The following is a 21,251-nucleotide window of genomic DNA, read 5'->3' on the forward strand; positions in this document are numbered from 1 at the left end:
CAGCAAGCCGCCGGAGGATGTTCGCTACCACTTTATTATGACAAAGGCTACAAGCCACGTTATTTTTAAAGTGCATTATTATTCACCGTCAACAAACCACAGACACAAGCCTGGCGTAGTGCAGATACGGCCAAAGTGGCAGAGGCTGAGCTGAGAGCGGGGCTGGGGGGGGCCGGGCGGACGGCGGGGAGCGGGGCTCAGGCAGGTGCCAGGGTACAAGCGCTGCTCCAGACAGACCCAAACCCCCCCGCGCCTCGGGAGGGCATCGCGGCAGCAGGAAGGACGGACGGACGGACGGCCTTGCCCCCGTGGCGGGAGGCTGGGAAGGGCATCGTGCAGGGCCGTGCTGGGGAGGGCTCAGCTCCCGGGGCAGACCCAGCACCTCTCTGCATTTCTGGCCCCCGGGGGCCGGGACGGGGCTGTGCCTTGGGAGCCCCATGGCACCCCGAAGGAGCAGGGCAAGGGCCCCAGCACTGCTCCCCGCTGCGCAGTGCCCCCGGACAAACAGCCCCCCAGAGGGGTGAGGGGCTCTGGGCCCCTCGGTGCCATGTCAGGGCTCAGCCGGGCTCCTTGCTCAGCGCTGGACTGCGGCCCAGCACCCTCCAGCACCCTCCAGCACCCAGCGTGAGGCCAGTGGCTCCCAGGGGACAGCCCCATCCTTCAGGTCACCCCAGGCCCCGCTCAGGGAAGAGCCCGCATCCAGACCACCCCGTCCCAGCCCCAGAGCTGATGAGGGACAATGTCCCCCCACCCCCAGAGCAGTACATGGGGCCCAGCTGCCAGCTGAGGAGGATTAAAGTGCTTTTTTCTTTTTGCATGGGGTGCTAAGGCCAAACCTCACCCTGCCAGAGAACAACTCCCCTTCATCCCCAGGGCCAGGACCAGTGTCAGAAACCCCCAGGCAGGTTCCTGAGGAGCCGTCCCCGGGTCCCCCCAGGCAGGAGCAGGTTTGCTATGCCCCATTCAAACCTCGGCACAGCAACATTCCGCGAGTCCTGTGCAAGGAAAGGCTCCGGCCCGAGGGGACCCGCTCTGCTGAGCCTCCCCCAGCGCCTGCGCCGCTCCAGAGGGACTGTCCTGGCAGAGGGGGGTGAAGGAACCAGCTCCGGTAGCGCCTGGCCAGGAAGCGCCTGCCCAGAGTGGGAGTAGCCGAGACCCATCCCCTGCTCCGGGCGCAGCCGCAGCCGGTGGGCAGGAGCCCCCCCGCAGCCCCAGAGCTGCCCGGGGGAAGCGTCCGCACGCAGAGCCACTGGGGACGGGCAGGGGCCAACCAGCCCCCCCCAGCCAGGAGAAATGGCCGCAGGCTGGGAGCGCTCCCGGGTCGCTGCTGCCTCCGGCCTCCTCCTGTGCCTGCAGAAGCATCCCGTGACAGTCTCTAAGCAGCTCGGTGTCATCCCCACCCAAAGTGACTTTTTGCATAGTGCTGCTCTCCCCAGCCCCAGGCGCGGGCAGGCTCTGTCCCCCAGCCAGCTGGGGCAGAAGGGAAACGGCCTCAGCAACAGCGGCCACGGGCCCAGGCACCGCTGCGGCCACAGCTCTATGGCTTCCAACCCAGTCACTGTCCTCGTCAAGGGACAAAACAGGCAGCACGAGGTAGCACCCGAGACCGGACCCCAGGGGCCGGGGCCGGAGGGGAGGACCAGCCCCTCTGTGCCCGGGTCTCGGTGCAGGCGGTACCTCACTCGCTCTTGTTCTCCCAGCAGTCAGCAGAAAATGGAAAGAGACCGAGAACCGGCGGCTGTCCCTCCTCCTGCTCCACAGCTGCCTTGGTCTGCGGGCTCCCTCCAGCCCAGGAGGCCACCCATGGGGCCAGGCTCGAGCCTGCCCCAGCCCGGGGCTCACACTCCTGCCCCGAGCCTCCCTCTGGGCGTCTGGGTGGAAAGCAGCACTGGTGACACACACGGCGACGGGGACAGCAGCAGTCATGTCAGCGTGAAGCAAACATGGCATCGCTTACAAGGTGCGGCAGCGAGGTGTGCCGGGGGCCGCCCGCAGCGCCTAGATGATGTCTGTCTCCCTCTCTATGCCGACGTACTTGAGGGCGTCTGCCTGGCTGTACCTACGGGACACGAAGGCCACGGCTGCTGTAACGACCTCCCGCGCTCCCCACAAACATGCGCGCAGAAAGCGGGGCCAACCCTGCACCCCAGTCCCCAGCCGGCCGCTGCCCAGGGCACCTGTAATCGAAGAAGAGCTCCTCCCCGGCCTGGATGGCTCTCTTGGCAAAGATCCCTATCCGGTGGTCTCCGTTCACCATCACAACTGCAACCAGAGGGATGACATCAGACGCACAGCTCCAGCTCAGGCCAGGAGGTCTCGCAGGACACTTGCCCCGCTGGCCACTGCTGGCCCCCAGGGCCGTGGTACCCCAGCTCCTGGCCAGCAGGAACCGGGCGCTCCCCGGGGCCCTGCAGCCGCCCTCCAGCAGTGATCTCCTTGGCCAGGGCCACCGCAGAGCTCAGCGGGGCCCTCGATGGCAGCAACGCGATTTGCTGCCGAGGGAAGGAGACTTCGCCCCCCCCCCCCCGCCCCGAAGTCCTCCTGCTCCCACCCGCTCGGGGTGACTTGGGACCCTGGAGAATCTGCTGCAACCCCGGGGCTGAGCAGGACCCCAGAGAGCCATCCCCTGAGGTCTGACTGGGCAGGGTTATCTCACCTTTGGCATAGCAGTTGGGGTTCACCGAGTGATTGGCAAAGCGGATTTTATTTCCTTTGCGGGTGGCATCAACAACAAAATCTAAGAAAAGAAAGAAAAGAAAACCAAAACTGTAGTGTAGAGACAGGCCTACCGCTCAGGTGAGAGATGGGCCGAGACTGCCCGCCCAGCCACCAGCCCCCTGCCAGGAAGCCCAAGTCTCCTCCACCCCTCGAAGCCCCCTGGCGAGTTACCGTTGTTGAGGTTGAAGAGGAAGCTGGACATGTACTTGTCATAGACCTTCCCTCGCCGGTCAGCCTCATCCTGTGAAATAAGCTGCAGAAGGGGAACGCCTTGAGGGCACAGCCAGGATCGCAGTGAGGAGCTGCACTCACCCACCTCCTGGAACACCCCCCTGCCGGCCCACCCCAGGGGCAGGAGCTTGCCGGGGCACCCATGAGGGAGCAGGGACAAGAGCTGGGCTGCCCAGGAGCAGCACGTACGCAACATGCTCGTCCACAGTGGAGGGCCTGGAGGTGCTGAGGTGGGTCCCAAAACCGTACGAGATTCAATCTCTAAACCTGGCCAGAGCGAGCCCGTGGCCAAGCTGGGGAAGGGATGCTGACAGCAGCCGAAGGAAGCGCCTCCGCTGAGGCAGCCCCCAAGCACGCAGCACAGCTGCCCCAGCGCAGGCAGCAGCACTGACCTCTCCGCAGTACTCGGAGATGAACTCATTCTTCTGCACAGATTCCTTGATGAAAGTCCCCCAGCCGGCGACATCCGACGGTGCCAGCAGCAAATGCTGGGGCCGAGGCAAAAAGGAATCGGTTATGGTCGGCAGGCCACCGCCTCCCGGCCCTCAGATCAGTGCGTCAGGCCGAGCTCTCCACGCCCCGGCACAGCCCGGGGTCAGGGCAGCCCCGGGACAGCCGCATGCGCCGGCTGCCGCGCCCCAAGCCCCAGCGCCGGGGAGCACAGGGCAGCCCGTGTCCACCCAGCGTCCCCCGGCTCACGGTGACGCGGGTCCCTACAGACTGACGTGCCATGGCACCATCAGGCGGGAGCTGCACGTCACCTGACACCCACTAATTTGCATCTTTCTCTGAATTTTTGTCTTTTTTATGTGCAATCCTTGCCCTGACCAGCAGAATTCAGACTAAACATCTGTCTGGAGCCGCCTTTTACACCCTCTTGCTCGCACCCTTCCCCAGGTAACACCCGTCTCCCTCGCCAGGCAGCAGAGCTCTGTCCGAGGCAGCCAGAGCCCTGCTGCCCTCGATACCTTTTTGAGACCTCGCTGGATGCTGCAGTTCTTGCAGGAGACCACCTTGCAGTCCCAGTGCTCCGAGGCCCCGCAGGTCAGGCAGAGGTCGGGGTCGCACTCCCGCACTGCCAGGTAGCAGGGGCACTGCTTGGTGTTGCACTGGGTTTTACAGCGGCAGCCCGGGAAGCGGTTCTGACCTGCAGCGACACAGCCCAGGGTTTGTGCCGTGAGGTTTTTCAGAGAGCAGGGGGGCCACGAGCGTCCTGCCCCACCCAAGCTCCTCATGAGCCAGGTCTCACCTGGCTGGCACAGGACTAAGCCTGTCCATGACCAAGGGCCACCCCGCCAACGTAAGGAAGGTGCCTTTGTGCTGATAAAGAGCTCTGCACCCCCCCTGCTCTGGGCAGCAGAGACAGGCGCCCCCAGCCCGCCTCCCGCCCCCCCGAGTCACCAGGACAGCGCTCACGAAGAACACGAGAGACACAGTGAACGTGAGGCAGCCGCGACACAGGAGCTGGTGGTGAGTCACTGAGACACCCCGTGGGCTCGGGAGCTTCGAGCACCGCTCACAGCTGGCAGAGCACGGGCCGGGCACAGGGGCCCTCCCCTCTGCATGGCTGGAGATGCCAATCTGCCTCTTGGGACTAATTAAGTGCAGTTTGAAAATAAACCACTTGGATAGTATAAACACCACAGATCAGTACAGAGAATCGTGGAGCCCGACTCGGCTCCCAGTCACCCCGTAGCTCTTCCAGCCCCAAGCTGTGTCATAACCCTTCACACACCCACCCTCAGAATCCCCACTGATGCGGGCGAGTGCGGTCACGCCCCCTGCAGAGCTGGGAACAGGAGCCCAGGGAGGACAAACAGCCCTGGCAGAGCCGTGACCCAACTCCCACCCTAACTGCTGGGCACACGCGCTGCTCTCAGGGAACCAGCACCGCCCGCGGGCTGTGGAGGCCGGACAGACACGCGGACGAGCTCCTCAAACAAGAGCACCTACTGCAGCTGCTGAGAGTCACGGGGCAGCACGGAACAGTTTCCCTTTGGACCTGGGCAGATGCTAGTCAGACTGCTGCAGGTGGACAGAGCAGCGAGTGCAGGAACAAAGCAGCAAGCCCCAGCTCCGCACCCTCCCCCCGGCCTGTGTCAGGAGCTGCCCGAGAGTCCCAGGGTTCTCCTTACAGTCAGGGTTGCACTGGCAGAACTTCTCACAGAAATTCTGAGTCATGATGCAGGGGCAGGAGCTGTCACAGGGATGCTCGGGGTGGTCACAGGGCTGGTAGTTGTACACCTGGGTAGGTGAATTATCTAGAACAAGAGTAGAAACACCCGGATTAGAAGCTACACATTGCAGAAGCCTCTGAAAGCAGCAGGCCCAGGGCTCTGGAGCAGGAAGGTGAAAGGTCCCCGTTGGCCTGCGGAGGACAGGGAGCCCAGCAGCACCCGCAGACGCTCGCCCGCGATTGCCCACGCACGGCACACGTCCCCCTGCCCGAACAGCCCACCCGCCAGCGGGGCCGCACACCGAACCCCCACCTCCCCTCTGCCCGCCGCACGTACGGCCCCAGAGCGAGCACCGGCACGGCGGCCAGTGCCAGGGCAGGGCTGCAGAGGGGCCGCGGCCGTCCTGCTGCCGAGACCTCGGCCCCACGGGCGAGCGGCCTCGCAGCCCTGGCGCGGGGCAGCCGCAGCGAACGCTACCTTTCTTCAGCTGGATCTTCCTGCAGTGCGCAGCCCACAGCCTGGAAGGGAACGGAGGGGGTCTGAGGGGATGCGCCAGCCCCCACCGGGAAGAGCCGGGCACGGCCGCGCGGGAGGGAGACGCGTGATTCCAGCGAAGCAGCCTCGTGCGTTAACAACCCCCGGCCGGCCGTAAGGCAGGGAAAGATGCGAGCGATGCAGCCACAGCACGAGTTACTTAAGGCAAATGCTGGAGCCAGAGCAATACTGGGCACACTGGGATCAGCACACAAAAAGGTTACAAGGCAGGGAGCCGAGGCTGAGGTTGCTGTTGGGACGGTGGTACCGGCCCCCCCGCAGCAGCCGGCCCTGTGCCGGCCCCTCCCAGAGCCCGGGGCCACAGAGCCGTGGAGCCTCCCAGCCAGGGCAGCAGCGCAGGGGAGACGGGCCAGGGGCCAGCGCCCGGCCAGCAGCCCCAGGCCACAGCAGGATGTGCCTGCAGATGGGAGCCAGATGGGGATTACCAGGAATGCGTTGGCACAAAAAGCAGCAGATCTGGTTGCATTTTAAGAACAAAACAAGCTTGTCCAACACTTGCCTGTGCTTCCTTTTCTTCTTCTGAGATGGATTCATTAATTCGTTTGTTGGCAGTTTTGTTATAAGCGATTCTTTCACTGCAAACTGGAAGACCTACCAAAGAAGAGAAGCAAAAAGAAGAACAAAGTTCAGTGTTCTCAAGTTGTTCTTATCTAAAGCATAAACAGAGAGAGAGCAAGCGAGCACACCCAGGGGTGCTCCCAGTCCTGGCCAGCCCGCGGGCAGCTCTGCCTCCCGTTCCACTGCCCACCGGGAAACACGAGCGCCTGGCCGCAGGCACGGCACCGACACCGGGCATGCGCGGGGCTCGTCCTGCAACCAGCAGCACTACTGCAAAATAACAACATCCAACTCCACAGAGTGTTGATGCAACACATTCCTCGAGACGATTTGTGGCAGCGAAGGAAAAACAACAGGCAAGCAGCGGCCAGGGCCTCCCTGCCGCTGCCGGGCCAGGCGCTGCGATGCCGGCCCTCCCCGGCACCCACCTGCTTGCACGTCTTCGTTCCCAGCAGCCGGGCGATGGAGCAGAAGTTGTTGAAGTAGGTCCCGTGGAAGACGCGGAACAGCGACTCCTCGGCTCCCGTCCACTCGACGGGCTCCTGCGGCGTCTCCACCGCAAACAGCTGGGAGGAGGCTGGGCTCAGCTTCTGCTTGGTGGGGGTCTGGCAGCGGGAGTTCGCCTCTGGCGGGGAAGGCAGACGTTAGGCCAAAGACAACACGGGACGACGCTCCCTCGCCATCACAGCTCCCGAGGGCAGCGCTCCCCCGGCCTCTGCACCCCGCGGCAGCCCTGCACCGCGGTCCCTGCTGCAACCTCCTGCCTCTACGGGCAGCCCGGCCCCCCGGCAGCACCAGAGCCACCGTGCCAGCCTCCCCTTCCAGGCCTGGCCCAGGACAGGGCCCCTGGCCACGGCAGCAGCACCAGAGCCCTGAGGACAAGGAAGCCGCTCTCTCCTCTCCCACCCGAGATGGCACCCAGACGTATGGGAGCCCTTTTCCTCTCGGGAGCTCATTCTGCCCCAGCCACCACCACCTCCCTGGCGTGGCAGGTGCAGCTCGGTGCTTGTCTGCGGCACCGAGGAGCCGCTCAGCCCGGCAGGCCCACGGACCAGCCCCCACCCCGACAGCTCCCCATCCACTGCCCGGTGCCACAGCGGGGACGAGCGTGAGCCTGGCACTGCCAGGGACACTCCCCTCACACACAGCCAGGAGAGGGGCTCAGAGCCAAGGGCTCTTGGCTTTGCAGGTCCCAGCAAAGCTCTTGCTTTGCCTGGCAACATTCCCCCTTCCTGGGAGAGCACAGCAGATCCCACCGCAGCAAGGGCAGGGCCTGCTGTCCCTCGTGCTCGTTGAAGCCCAGCTGGAAACGTGGGCTGGCTGCTCCCTCCAAACCCCGCGGCCCTGTGCGGGACGCAGGCACACGCCAGGGAGAGCCCCGGCTGCGAGGGGCCCCCTGGCCTGGCTGCTCACAGCACCCTGGGGAGCGGGGTGTCTCTGGGCTGGCATCATACCCGAGGAGCTAGAGGCCCACTCGTTGCCCGTGTCCCGGTCGCTGTCGCCCTCCCTGGTCTCGGTGACAGCAGAAGCCGGGGTGTTTGAGCAGGAAGCACCCACCACGTGGTGCCTCCGGCGGCGCCGGCCCGAGCACTTGGACCTAGGGTTGTGCAGTGCAGCAAACTCCTTGGCTCCTTCCTGCAACCAGAGCAGAAGACAAGGCAGGTGGCAGATGACCAGGGAACACAGAAAGGCTTTTCCGCAGGCCCTGGGACAAGCCCTGCCCTGCCACCACCAAGAGAAGGCGGGAGACTCGCCACGCGCGGCCCCTTCGGCGATCGCCGAGGCCCTGCCAGCTCCCCGTGCTGCACCTTCCTGCTTTGCTTCCTTCAGCATCGCTGCCCGGTCGGAAGAAGCTTCCCGGCCCTGGCCCCCCAGGCTGCTCCCCGGCCTCCTCCCCCGGCAGTGAAGTCCTGGCCTCTCCCCCTGCTCCAGCCCCGCAGCTCCCCGGGACACCCCGTATCTCGGGACCAGCTCCGACACCACCAGCACACCCCCCTCCCAGCAGCCAGCCCTTCCGATCTGCAGCTCTCACCCCGGTAACAGCCAGGCTGCATTTCCAAAAGATCACTGTAAAATAGTTCAAGCCTTCCTAGATTCCTTCCCCAGCATCATTTTTAACCTGGGCTTCATTTTTCAAACGCTGCACTGAGTCCAGAGAAATCATTTGTCACAATTCCCCATCCGCTAGCTATGAAATCAGTCCTTGTTAGAGATTTGCTAAAATATGCGTCTGGATGTACACTCCCCTGAACCCAATGAGGACTAGAACTAATTCTGAAAAATCATCAAAGTTGTGAAAAGGACCCCCAGAGTTCTGCAGAGCAGGGCTGCCCAGGCCACTTCTCTTGTGGTTTCAAAAGCAGCAACGCAGAAACGTACCAGCCAGAGGAAACAGTCTGCTCCACAAGGGTCTGGCTCGATCTTGGTCTCTCTATTCTTTCGTTTGTACACATTAGGAGTAGCATGAAAAGCTGAAAAAATAATAGTTGTCTTTACTATTAGCATCCTCCAAAAGTCTCCCCGCACGCTGCAAGGGACGGGGCAGCAGGAGCTCAGCGAAGGGCAGGGAAGGGGGAGCCGGACGCCGTCAGCAAGTGGCCGAGCAGCTCTCGGCAGCGGGGGACGGGGCACAGGACCCCCCCGCCAGCCCCGCTCCAACCCACGGCGGGGACCCGCAGCACGGGGGGAACACCTGGGAAGGAGAGGCCATAGGAAAAAGATCTGCTTTCAGACTGAAACAAAAAGACCACATGATCTTAATATTATATCTTTTAATAAATAATTCACTGGAAGGAGTCCTGTGACTTTCCAAAGAAGCCCTCGGACCTGGGAAACAGCAGGTCCAACAGCTAAAACCAGCATCCAAACGGCTTTGGCAGCACAAACCGCAGGAACATGACTAAGATGAAGCTGTAAGTTCCAGTGAGGCAACACAACACAGGGGCATGTCCAGACTTTGGAAGTGAAACATTCATGCCTTTCCCTGATGAGCTTCTGCAAAGCAAGAGTAAAGTCTAGTCGCGGCAGTATTTCTGGCACCAACTGCCAGGAGGCTCGAACGCGGCGTGCTGAACAATGGTGAGAGAGAGGGGACGGCCCCGCAGGTCGGTTTACCATCCGTTTGAGGAAACGAGTGGAGCTTCTGGGCAACTGTCAGCTCCTAAGGCTCCACCGCAAGCTCCGGGGAGGCACCACCCTCTACAGACTGCGGCACAGACACTAAGCAAGGCGCACAGAGGTACGAAGCACCGAGGAAAAATGAGGAGTAAAGGGCTCTAGGGAAGCGTCCGGCCGAGACTGCACTTACGATGCAGGAAACAGTCGTATTTGAAGCAGCGGCGGCAGAAGAGGGTGTGGAAGGAGTGCAGGGACTGTTCCCGCTGGACCGACTTGGCGCACGGCCCGTCGATGTTGGGGGTGCACTGCGGCGGCAGCACGTTGGGGTCCGACACTTCCGTCAGCTCCCGGTACCTGCTCGACAAACAGAAACGCCCAGGGAAGCGCACGCTTTCCTCATTCCGGACATTTCACACGACTACGTGACTACCCGGGCCAGCAGGACTCCGGCCCAGATACCCTGAGGCTAAACCAAAGTTTCCAGCGCTCAGGAACCGCCCTGCCCCCGTGCCTGCAGCCCCCTGAGCTCTTCTCTGAAATACAGACTCAGATTGCTGCCAGGAAAGTAACAGACAACGTAAGTAGAGATCTTCTACCTCTCTTTCATATCATCTGGGAAGCCGTATTCAGGAAACATAGAAGAAATAGCAGTGAATATCATGTCATTTGGGAACCGCTTCTTTGAACACTTCTTGTTACCTGAGAAAAGGAAGAGACAATTCCTCGGTTAAGCTGGATGCGAACGTGTCTTTCCCTCACAGAGGGCGACTCCAGCCGGTGCTCAGGACTGTATTTGAAGAGACAGAAATGTAATCCCATATAAAATGGATAAACCTTTTGTCCTGCAACTAGGCTAAGGCATCTCCAGATGCAGCACTCTGCCACGTTCAGAGCGATGGAAGTACTGACGGTATCTGAAGCACTATTACTGTTTATTTTTCCCAAGACAGGATTTGCAGACAATGCTTTTCTACATCCACAAAAGGTCCTGGTATTTGCGCTACCCGTAGCACCATAAGCCAAAGACAAAGACAAAACCACCAGTCAGCATTCCTAAGGTCATGCAGGACACATGAAAGTCCCATAAATCAGAGATTCCTCTACGCAAGAAGAGCTCCAGGTGGCACAGGAGAGGGAAGAGGAACACGAATACATGGAAAATGGGCCTGGAAGGGATTTGGAAAGCTCCAGCTCCCCGGCCTACAGCGGGACCAGATCTTCCTACGGACGTATGGGCAGGTGCTTGCCAGACCAGCACCTCAAAACCTCCGAAAGCAGAGATCCTGCAGCCTCGGACAACGCCCCACTGCTCCGCTAATCTTACCATGAAATGTTTTTCCAGATGAGTCATCTAAATTCCTCCTCACCACACTTTAAGCTGGTGCCTTCTTACCCTGCCCACAGGGGACAGCGAGAACGACCAACCTCCCTTCTGCTTTCGCCTACGGTACCAGCACTTGCCCAGCTGGCCACTGCCCTTAGCGACACATTCACAGCCCAGTGCGAAGGCAGGAGAGCAGCGGCCACTGCTCAGGCAGGGCGGGATGGAAACGCGACCACGATAACCCCAATTTCTGTGGCCAAACCCACCTTCCACTGCAATTCGCTTTCTTTTCCTTGTGACTGGCAGCTCCTCCTTCCCATCTTCCTGCTTAACCTCAGAATCATTGTGTCCTTCCTCCTCCTCGTCCGAGTACTGATTCAGGGCATTCACTAGCTCCAGGAACACAGCATCGCTGATGAGGACTGACCCTGAAATCATTTCTGAAACACAGAAGTGTCAGCCAGTCTGTGGGAGTGCCATCACCCTTCACGCTGCTCACGGTGGTAAATCACAAGCCAGCCACACGACATCGTTCGCAACCAGAACCCTTCTCTCAATTTTGCAGGGATTTTAATGCTAGAGAGTCACAGAGTTTTGTACCACTTTTAGCCATCTGAGGCCAGGCCAGAGAGTTTTCCACTGCCTTCCTCCCTCCAGCCAGCATTTTATGATGGGGTAGGCAGCACTGTAGGGAAACACACTGGCTTTTCATTTCTGAAATGATCGATTAAAGTCTTAGCTAAGGTCACAAGCGAAACGAAGTTGCTGAGCTCTTCCTAACCTCTGGCACATTTTTCAGCATCCCAGAGCACGCCTGTGAACCCCTGTGCGCAAGAGCATCGGCTCCAGAGCACCCCAGGCCTAGAACGGAGCGGGACATCACCAGGCAGGGCTGTGTCCTTGTGAACTACAACAGCAGGCATGGTCCTGGTTTTCTGCTCTAACAGCTCCCACAGGAAAGCCGGTTACTGCTGCCACCTTTTGACTTCTTAACTGCTTTGATATGTTATTTGCAAGAGACTGAATGGACAATGCTGACTGCTCCCAGGTTACCTTCCTCTCCATGGACCTTCCCGTCATAGTTATTAATAAGTTCTTCAATGAAAGTTTCATCTTCTTCCTTCACCTCGTCTCCCATGTAAGGGATATTGCACAGAACAGTTTCATCCTCCACCTGAAAAGAGATCCGACACAATTCCGAAGACCAGCGCTTGCTGATCCCCCGCCCGGCTGCGTCCGAGGCTGCTCCTCCCCGCTCAGACCCGCAGACAGCACAGGGCAAAGGTTCAGCCCCCCCCTGCAGCTTCAGGTGTCTCATCACCGACGTTTCGCTGTTCCCACGCCAGCAGCGCAACCCCTGAAAGCGCAATTTGCTTTAAAAAAGAAGAGCAGTGCCTCCAAGGCTTATAGAAACTCAGAAACACACACACTGCCAAGAATAAACAGCAAAAAAACGCCAGAGAGATCGTGTTCAAGGCAGAGTAGAACTGGAGCAGTGAAAGGCAAAGGGGTAACTCGCTCCCAGAGGAACAGCCAGAGCGGAGCATTCTCGCGTCAACCACGGCAGCAGGGGCACCGGGCAGCAGGGCCACCGGGCCCGCGCTGCCATGGCACCACCAACAGACTCGGCGCTACCAGTGTCACACTACCCCCATCTGCTACCGGAGCTTCAGAGGGCCCTGCAAGAACACCCCCCACCCACCCCGGCAAAGAGCCAGGCTGGCCGCAGACCACCTGTTTGTTTAACAAATAATCTGAACTACGCCACACCAAAATCTGCATTTAAATCACTCCCCTCACTGCCACCAGAGGAACCCTCGGTAGCAGCCTTACGACGAGACCAGCAGAGTGATCCGGTCACAAAGGAAAGGACCTGCCTAAGAAATAAAACGCTTCATCTAGAAGGGAAGAAAAATCTTAAAAGAAAAACAAAACAACCCCAAAAATATATTCAGTCCTTGAATCCTGTGAAATAACAGTGACTCTATCAAGGAGTCAGGCGTAAAGGAGAGATTAGCTGGGTAAGACAGCGTGGATACAGTGATGCTTTGTGGGATTCGACAAAACAAGCACCTAAACCAACACTTTCTGTCACCTCTGGAGCAGACATCGCTTGAAACAAGTGGCCTGAAGGCGGCATAATCACTCCACAACCACGTAACAATTACACACTAACCCCTCCAAGACCTTGCCCCCCAGAGCCTTCCTACGTACCATGAAATTCTGCTGAAGAGGGGACCAGGAGTACATGATGGGCACCAGTGCCACCGTGTTCAGGGTCCTCATGTACAGCGTCTGGCTCGGGAACCCCGGGAAAATGCTCTCGACAGTGCACTGGAACCGACACAGGGCAAAGGGAAAGGTGAGGAAACCGCAGCCACAGCCGGAGGGAAACCCCACCTCGGGACAAACACAGTGAAGCCCCACGTCCACTCTTTGGGACTCCTTCACAGGAAAAGCCTTTGGTGGGGTTTTTTGCCCGTTTCTGCGCCCCGTAAGAGCGCGAGGCGCAGCCTGACACCGACGTAGGACAGCACACACAAAAACCGATCCCGTATCCTTACGGCTCCCTGCAAAGCCCTGGCTCTAGTCCAGACTTGCTGCCGCTGGGCCCTTTGCCTCCCCACACCTGTTTGAGGAACGGGTGCCCGCTGACTGGCTTCATCAGCTGCACCGGCTGGACTCGAAGCTTCTTCCAGTCCTCGTTCAGAATTTGGGTCTTTTCATGAACCTTTGCAAAGTTGGCCACAAACAGAGCCTGAAATGAGAGAACGCAGCCCTCAAAATTTAAGAAATCGAGTTGAGAACACCAAAACCCCTCCTGAGATTTTGTTTCAAGTATCAAAACGTATGCAAGGCAGAGCACTTCAAATCGATGATACTCATTAGAAGGAATTCTAATTAAACTCAGCACCGGTACAGGGCTGCGCTGAGACTCTACCCAAGAGCCGGCAGCTTTTGGTAACTCCTGACCACACCGACCTCCTGCCTGCCAAGGAGAGCAGCCCCAGAGCAAGTCACAAACCCCCCCGGCACCGGGGGTTCGAGCAGGGAGGTGCTTTAACGAGAGGTGGCAACGAGTTGTCCTGCGGCGGCTGCGAGCCCTCGGCCTCCAGCAGGGCAGCGCCGGGCGCGGGGCTGGGGGCTGACGGCAGCCGGGAGGAGCAGCCCCTCTGCCCCCTCACCCGGTGCAGCCGCTCGGCCCCTCAGCGCCCGTCCAGCGCCTCGGGCCGAGGTGAAGCGGGCAGGAGCCCCCCCAGCCTGGGCCATTTACCTTCGCTCCCATGTTCGCCTGAAACCTCTTCAGCTGCCGCAGGCGCATGTATTCAGACTTGACTTTCCTTTTCCAGTATATGATACACTTCGATGTCGGAGGAGTGGCGATTTCCATTTTTCTGTAGAAGTACAGAAAGAATAAATATCACCTAACGGAGAGCTTAGGCCCCCACACCAGCGCTGTTACAAAGCAAATCCCCGCGGCACCTTTCCCCGGGAGGGACCGACCGCGCGGAGCCGCCCCAGCCCCGCCGAGGGACCGGCAGAGCCGCAACGTCGGGGGGGGTCCGGCCGCGCCGCCCCCCCGCGGGCAGAACCTTCCCGCCTGCCCCGGGGCAGCCCCCGCTGCTCCCCGAGAGGCCCCGGGGGGTCGCCGGGCTCCCCGGCCTCCCCCGGGCACACGCTCGCCGGCCCCCGGCCGGGCTCGGCCCCCCGCGCCGGGCGTTGCTCCCCCCGCCCGGCCTCGGACCGCGACGACACCGGGGGCTCCCAACGGCCCCCCCCGCCGCCGTCGCCGCTCCGCCGGGCCCAGCGCCCGCCCGCGGGGAGCCCGGCCGAGCCGGTGACACGCACCGGGGCGGGCCAAGGCCGGCGGGCGCCGCTGGAGCGGGGGAGCGGGTCCGGGTCCCGCCACCCCGCGCGGCCGCTGCCCCCGCCAGGCCCCCGCCGGTTCCCCGGCCCCTCCCCGGGCCCCGCCGCCCCCCGGCCCCCCCGGGCCCCCCGCACTCACTCCTCGGCCATCGCGCCGGGGGGAGGCCGCGCTCCCCTGCGCCTGCGCCGCGCCCGGCCCCGCCCCGGGACAGACCCGCCCCCGCCCCGGACCCCGCCCCGGGCTGCGGCCCCGCCCCCGCCGCCGGTCCCGGCCCCGGCCCCGGCCCCGGTGTCTCCGGGAGGGGCGGACACTGCGGGCGGCGGGGCCCGGACCGGTAGGGCCCGGGCGGAGTCCCGCGGGGCCCGTTTCAGCCCACAGACACCCCCCCCCCTCCACACACACACACACTGGCTGCGGGGAACGGGCCTCGCCCCGCGGCTCCGAGCCCGGTGCCCGCCCGGTTCCGTCTCCCCGCGGGCTCTCCCCGACCCGACCCTGCTGCGGGCCCGGCCCAGTCCCGCGGGAAGCGCTTGGCGGGGCAGCGCCCGCCCCCCCCGGCTCTGCCCTCTCCGGGCCCGGGGCAGCCTGGGCCGGCAGGGCCGCGCTCCCCGACGGGGCGGCGGAGCGGGCAGGGACGGGCCCGGTGCCCCCGGGGACGCGGGTGCCGCCCCGCTGCGGGACGGTGGCGGGGCCGGTCCCCGCGGCCGGGCGGGCCCCGCGTTTCCTGAGCGGCGCCAGGAAGCGGCTGTTGGCGGCGGCTCTTCCTGCCCCGGGGCCGCGGGGAGCGGGGGGGGAGCGGGGGGCGGGCGGGACCGGCTCGTCCCGCGGCCCCGCATCCCGCCCGCATCTGATGCCCTTGCAGCTTCGCTGAGTCAGGCGGGGCGGGGGCCCGGTGTCCCCCCGACCTTCCCGGGCATTGGCCGGGAGCAGCCGGGCCGGGCCGGGCACCGGGATAAATCCCCGGGCGCAGCCCCGCCCGGGCGCGGTGGTCCCGGCGGCGGGAGGATGCTCCCCGGGGTGCGGCTGCTCCTCCTCCTCCTCTGCTGCCTGCTCCTTCCTCTGCTCCAGCGGGGTAAGGGCAGCCCGGGCCCGCGGCTGCCGGCAGCCGGGAGGTCCCCACAGGGTCCCCGGCCCGCTTCTCCCCTCCGTCCCCACGCATCCCGCTCCCCCGGCCTCCCCGCGGGGGATGCTCCGGGCAGGGTTTGCCCCACGCTTCCCTGCCCGCGGGGCCGGTGTTTGCCCAGGAGCTGCTCTGCCCCCGCTGCCAGGGCAGAGCCAGGAGCCTCTTGCTCCCCTGCCCGCTCCTCGGCCAGTCCCCTCTGCTGTGCTGGGCTCGGCCTGGGAGGAGGAGGGGGCTCCGGTGTGCTGGGACCACCCCGGCAGGTGCCCCAAAGCCGGCTGGGCACTGGGGTGTCCCTGGCTGTGCAACCCTGGCACCCCGTGTCTCCCTGCTGCAGGGTGTGGGGACGCTGACTACGGGGACCTACGGGATGAAGGTAGGACACTGGTGCCATCATCCCAGCATGGCTCTGGCCCCGGCGGCCGCAGCATCGCCACGGCTGCAGGCTCTGCTGCTGGCGAGGGCCGCGTCCACACCCCTGGGGGATGGGGCCCAGCCCTCTCGTGGTCCCGCGGGTCCCAACGCTGACGGCACCTCCTGTCCTTCCAGGTCACTACCTGTACCTGGACGAGGATGGTGAGTAGAGCCGCCCTGCTGCGGTCCTGGCTGTCCTCCCCGTCCTCCCTGTCCACCCACAGACCTGGGTGGGCCCCACGCGGTCTGTGCTGGGGCTCACAAGAGCCCAGGTCCCGGCTTGGCTGAGCCCACGGGGCCCCCGCGGCCACAGGCAGCCCCAGCGTGGGACCCCCAGGGCTGCGCGTTGAACCCCCACACGACAAATGGGGCACCTGGCCCACGCTGGGCAGAGCTAGGAGTGTTCCCCAGGGATGACCCCAAACACACCCCCCCCCCCCGAAACGGGGCGGCATCCCAGGGTCTGGCTGGGGCTCTGCAGGACCGCTGGAGGTGCTGGGGGGGCCGGCCCGCTGCCAGGACACCTACCCGGACTGGATCTCCCTGTACTGCTGGGCCCCCTTCCACGCCACACTCATGGCCACCCCCGAGGGCAGCCGCTGCCGCTGGGACCAGATCAGCAGGTGGGTCCGTGTCGGCCCCGCGGTGCCGGACGCGCACTGGGAGCAGGGCCGCCGCGGTGGACGTGTGCCCGTGGCGTCAGGCCGGCCTCACGCTGCCCCCTCTGCAGCGCCTACAGCGAGCTTTCCGGCTGCACCCAGCTGCTGGCCCAGCTGCTCTCCTGCCCCTGGCCCAGCGCCGGCCTCGACGCCTTCTTCCTGCAGGTCCACGCCGAATACTTCACCAACTGCACGGGGGCTGGGCCCCCCGGGCTGGGCAGGCCGCCCCCCACGGTGGCCGTGGCTGTGGCCGTGGGGCTCAGTTGCCTCGTGCCCCTTGCAGCCGCCCTCACGCTCAGCAGAGCCCGGAGAGGGGCTCAAACCCCAGCAGGCAGCTGCCCAGCCCCTGGCTGCCCCTGCGCCTGCGAGGGGCTGGCAACAGCCCCCTTCCCTCCCAGCCCCGGGAACTGAGGAGTGGGATGAGGGTGAGGGGGACAGGGCAGAGTGGGGAGGGGGATCTGGGCATCCCTGGGGAGGAAGCAGGACCCGTGGCACGGGGGGAGGCTGGGCCTGGGGGTCCAGGTACCTGCGTCTGCCCTGGGGGTGGGGGGGCACCGGGAGAAGGGTCCTGGGCAGCGGAGTCCTGACCCTGCACGGGCCGAGCCCCTTCCTTGGCACCCCGGGGTGGGGGCTGGCTGGGAGCACCAGGGATGCCGGGCTGGGGGAGGGGAGCCCCGGCCTTGGCTGGCGGCCACCATCAGGTCCCTGCCCGTCCCCGCCGGATGCCCCGGAGGGGGCGGCTGGCCTGGCCCCGGGGCCACTCTGAGATCATTGGGTGTCTCCCTGGCAGAGGCTCCCGCCACCCGGCCAGAGGCTCCAGCGGCTCCAACAAAGAGCAGGACCAGGGGGGCTCCAACCTGCGGCCCCCAGCGTGCCAGGGCCTGACGGCTTCCAGACTGCACCCGCGAAAGGTCCCGCGGTGCCCTGGGGGGGCAGCAGCTGTGGCCCGGGAAGGGCCGGCCGGCTCTGCCAGGACGTTTGCTGGGGAGCGCGAAGCCTGGCGAGCTCATCCTTCGGCAGCAGGGAGGGTCCCTCCGAGCTGCGCTTCATCAAGCTCCGACTCACGCTCTGCGTGGCCCGGGCGGGCTGTTAAAGGGGAAGCTCTGGGCTCACGCTCTGCCCCAGGCCAGAGGTGAAATGAGCTCACCTGGCCTCAGCCAGAGGCCGGGGTCGTCCTTGGCGCTGCTCTGCGGGGGGTGGCGGGTCCCGCGGGCGGGAGAAGCGAGGGGCTCCGGCAGAGCCGGGCTGGGCAGCGCGGGAGGAAGGCGTCGGGGCTGAGGGCTGGCAAAGTCCGTCAAGTCTCTGCCCTCTCCCCACCTCTCTGCCTGCATCGGCCTCGCACCCACGGTGGTGCCACCGCCCTTCCCTCCCTTCCGTCCCCAGCTGCAGGCAGGGCCGGGCTGCCCTGGCGATGCTGGCTGTGGGGCAGGTGCCCGGCTGAGCCAGAAGCCGCAGTGTCAGGGCCGTGGGTCCCCCTCCCGCGCCCGGGCGGCAGCGCCTGTTCGGGGACATTACGCTTCCCTGTCCACTCCCCCCGGCTGCCGGGCTGCCTGCCCTCCACGCAGGAGACGAGGGATTTCACAACCCAGCCCAGACAGGATTAAAGAGAAATACACAAGTAAACAAATAGCGGCCTCGTAAAACTGGACGTGCTGCGCGGGGAGCGGAGCCTCTGGGCCAGCGGGTGAGGCGCGGGCTGCCTGGGTGCCGGGGCGTGGGAGCGATGCCCGCGGGGGCCGGCACCGTGCTGCACGGCAGCGGGGTCCCGCCGGGAGAGCCGCTGTAAAGCAGCGCTGAGCAATCTCATTTTTCACACGTCTCCTGTAGTCAAACTGCCCCTGTCAGAGGAAAGGAGTTGCTTCCTGTTATTTCCATTTAAATACTTGTCCCGGTCGTTGGCCGGCAGGCTTTTGCAGGATGGCACCGCACGCACAGACGGGCTCCGGCCAGCTTTCCCGAGGGCTCCTGCTGCTCTGGGGTAAGTGTGAGGGGGCTGGCCCCGGGGCCGCGGCTGCCGGCGGTGGGAGCTCTGCGCCTCGCACCACCCCGCACGCAGCCGCCCTCCCGCGCGTGGGGCCTGCGGCCGGGGTCTCGGCTCAGCCTGGCCCACCGCCGCCCCGGCACGGGGCCAGCCTGGCAGGGCCAAGGGCAGCCGTGGCCGGCGGTGGGCGGGCAGCGGGCACGGCGGGGCAGCCCCCACCACGCTTTCCCTCACCTTTTTGCAAATGCCCCACGAGAGCGGCTGCGGAGCTCTGCGAAGCCCCGGGTGGGACGGGAGCCACGGCACCACACGTGCCCGGGCAGAGAGGGGCTGGACGGGGCGGTCGGGGCAGAGGCCGGGACGGGGTGGGCTGCCCTTGCCGCAGCCGCTGTGCCAGCCCAGCAGTGCCCTGCGGCCAGTGCCCGGCCGTGCTGGAGCTCCCCACGAGCGGCCCAGGCAGGTCCCGCTGGGGCGGTTCAACACGCAACCAGCACTGCGGGCGCTCAGCTGAGGGCGGAAGATGGACGGGGCGGTTTCCTCGGGCCGTGGGGCTGCGGCGGGCCAGGCGGGCTGTGCCCCCCGCCCATGGTGAGCCGTGGCGGGTGTGGGGCAGATGGCGGGCGGAGGGGCTCTCCGGCAGTGCTGCGCCGAGGCCAGCACTTCCTCTTCCTGCCCCTGCCTCGTCCAGCTGCAGTGCAGCCACCCGGGGTGACGGGGCGGTCCCCGTGCCGGCCCCCCATGGGCAGGGGGCACGGCTTGCCCCCATGCTGTGGCCCACAGCCCCCAGACAGCCCCTCCGAGCCCTTGGGCAGCTGCCTGCAGCCTGGCCGGCCCCCTCCCCACAGCCCCCCCATTATGGGGGGCTGGATGCCCCAGCCCGTGCCGGGGTCCCGTGCGTGGAGCCCTGCCCGTGCCCGTCCCCCGCTGACCCTGTCCCCTCCCTCCGCAGCGCTCCTGGGGACCGGGCTCTGCCACGTGGGCACCGAGGCGGAGGGCTTCGGCCAGGACGCCAGGACGCGCCCACCCATCGCCATGTTCAACCAGCTGGCCCAGCTCTTGGGTGAGTGCTGGGGCTCCGTGAGGGCCGGGCAGCGCTGCGGGGCCGACAGTGCCCTGGCTGGGGCCAGCTCTGCCCCGGGGGGTCACCCCTCCTTTCCCCTGGCCACACGCTTTCTGTCCATCCCCGAAACAGCCGGGCTGTGCCGTGGAGCCCTCCTCGGCGTTGGCTAAAGCCCCCTGGCAGCAGCCTGCCCTCCCGCCACAGTCCCGGGCATCACCCCGGGGCTGCTGCGGGGTCTGGCCCCCCACTGTGCCCGTGTCTTCCCCGCCAGCCTGGGCACGGGTCCAGGTGCCGGGTGTCCCCAGCCAGCAGCCGCGGGCAGGGACGGGCTCTGGCAGGGGTGTGTTGCCTGCGCTCAGCACCTTTCCCCTGCAGAGGAGAGGTACACCAACATCACACAGTACTGCTGGGAGATGTTCGTCGACCTGATGAGGAACGTGACGGCGTCAGAGCTGTGCGAGTGGAAAGTCATCAGCAGGTCCGGGCCGGCCGCAGCCCCCTCCTGGGCAGCGCTGTGGGGTGTGGGGGGCTCTGACTGCCTCCAGGGACGTCCCTGGCTGGGGAGGCCGCACATGGGGACCCTTGGGTGGGGGCATCGCCCGTGGCCCCTCTGTCCCCAGGGCTGCACGAGTGGAGCAGCTCCTGAGACTGCGGAAAGGGTTTGATCAGGGCAGAGCCCCCGGGCTGTGCCGACTGGCCACCAGCTCCTGGCCCGAGGGGCCCAGGGCCACCTTCCCCTCTGGCAGCTCCTGCCTGCGCAGGGCCGGCTGGTGCAGCAGTGGGGCGCAGGGCGAGCCCTGGGCGGTCCGGGGGATGCTGCTGGGCCAGGGGGGGCTTGGGGCCGCCTGGAGGGATCCGTGCCTCTGGCATCCCGCAGCCACCCTGTGCCCCCCCGTGTCACCGTCCCCTCCCAGCTCCCCGCGGTCTCCCCCCAGGCCCTACAGCATGCTGCAGGCCTGCCTGGAGGACGGGGCCGACCACCTGCACTACGGGTACCCCAACGCGCTGGCCGAGCGGTTCATCTTCCAGAGCCACCACCGCTACTTCCACAACTGCACCCGGGAGCACCAGGTCTACCTGGACCCGCCCGAGGACGTGCTGCTGGCCATGATCATCGCCCCCATCTGCCTCATCCCCTTCCTGGTCACCCTGGTCATCTGGCGCAGCAAGGACGGCAAAGCCCAGCCCTAGCGCCGCTGCCGGGCACCCCCGGGCGCCCCCGTCGCCCCCTGCCGCCCCCCGCCCGCGGCGGGCAGCCAGCGGGCAGCGGCAGCCATGCGGGTCCCGCACCCGGGCGCTGCCCCACGCACCCCCCCCGGCTGCGGGGCCACCGGCCGCTCGCGCAGCCCCGAGGGGGGCTCCCGGCGTTACCGGCACACGCTGCTGGGGCAGCCGGTTCCCGCTGCGCCGCCGCCGGCGCCCCCCCCCGCTCCCCTCCCGGCGCCGTCGCCGTCGCCGGGGATTAAACG

At 65.1% G+C, this 21,251-nt stretch overlaps 3 protein-coding genes across 7 annotated transcripts; 2 read left to right on the forward strand and 1 right to left on the reverse strand.

The window, feature by feature from the left end:
• Positions 1 to 15: 15 nt before the first annotated feature.
• Positions 16 to 14,973, reverse strand: EZH1 (enhancer of zeste 1 polycomb repressive complex 2 subunit). Of its 3 annotated transcripts, XM_074891707.1 has the most exons (21): positions 14,687 to 14,756; positions 13,955 to 14,075; positions 13,310 to 13,438; positions 12,895 to 13,014; positions 11,734 to 11,854; positions 10,947 to 11,120; positions 9,953 to 10,055; positions 9,547 to 9,710; positions 8,619 to 8,710; positions 7,694 to 7,874; positions 6,668 to 6,864; positions 6,181 to 6,272; positions 5,604 to 5,644; positions 5,085 to 5,210; positions 3,918 to 4,096; positions 3,342 to 3,437; positions 2,890 to 2,971; positions 2,657 to 2,737; positions 2,178 to 2,262; positions 1,958 to 2,059; positions 16 to 1,871 (listed from the first exon to the last, which is right to left on the reverse strand). In XM_074891707.1, exons 1-20 carry the CDS (start codon positions 14,695 to 14,697, stop codon positions 1,999 to 2,001), a joined length of 2,256 nt encoding a protein of 751 aa, XP_074747808.1. In that variant the 5' UTR covers positions 14,698 to 14,756; the 3' UTR covers positions 16 to 1,871; positions 1,958 to 1,998. The 3 variants fall into 3 exon arrangements, with proteins under 3 accessions (XP_074747808.1, XP_074747809.1, XP_074747807.1); XM_074891708.1 differs by lacking the exon at positions 14,687 to 14,756 and adding an exon at positions 14,955 to 14,973 and having other exon boundaries at positions 16 to 2,059; XM_074891706.1 differs by having other exon boundaries at positions 16 to 2,059.
• A 419-nt stretch (positions 14,974 to 15,392) lies between these two features.
• LOC141953573 (uncharacterized) lies at positions 15,393 to 17,574 on the forward strand. The gene is made up of 6 exons (XM_074892255.1): positions 15,393 to 15,620; positions 16,006 to 16,044; positions 16,218 to 16,244; positions 16,543 to 16,705; positions 16,813 to 16,906; positions 17,025 to 17,574. Exons 1-6 carry the CDS (start codon positions 15,554 to 15,556, stop codon positions 17,505 to 17,507), a joined length of 873 nt encoding a protein of 290 aa, XP_074748356.1. The 5' UTR covers positions 15,393 to 15,553; the 3' UTR covers positions 17,508 to 17,574.
• A 199-nt stretch (positions 17,575 to 17,773) lies between these two features.
• Positions 17,774 to 21,108, forward strand: RAMP2 (receptor activity modifying protein 2). 3 transcript variants are annotated; one of them, XM_074892258.1, is made up of 5 exons: positions 17,774 to 17,873; positions 18,648 to 18,719; positions 19,672 to 19,782; positions 20,158 to 20,260; positions 20,718 to 21,108. In XM_074892258.1, exons 2-5 carry the CDS (start codon positions 18,659 to 18,661, stop codon positions 20,971 to 20,973), a joined length of 531 nt encoding a protein of 176 aa, XP_074748359.1. In that variant the 5' UTR covers positions 17,774 to 17,873; positions 18,648 to 18,658; the 3' UTR covers positions 20,974 to 21,108. The 3 variants fall into 3 exon arrangements, with proteins under 3 accessions (XP_074748359.1, XP_074748357.1, XP_074748358.1); XM_074892256.1 differs by having other exon boundaries at positions 17,787 to 18,425; positions 18,569 to 18,719; XM_074892257.1 differs by having other exon boundaries at positions 17,787 to 18,425.
• Positions 21,109 to 21,251: the final 143 nt, after the last annotated feature.

Source organism: Strix uralensis, chromosome 22 (genome assembly GCF_047716275.1).
Source record: "Strix uralensis isolate ZFMK-TIS-50842 chromosome 22, bStrUra1, whole genome shotgun sequence".
Classification (NCBI taxonomy): domain Eukaryota; kingdom Metazoa; phylum Chordata; class Aves; order Strigiformes; family Strigidae; genus Strix; species Strix uralensis.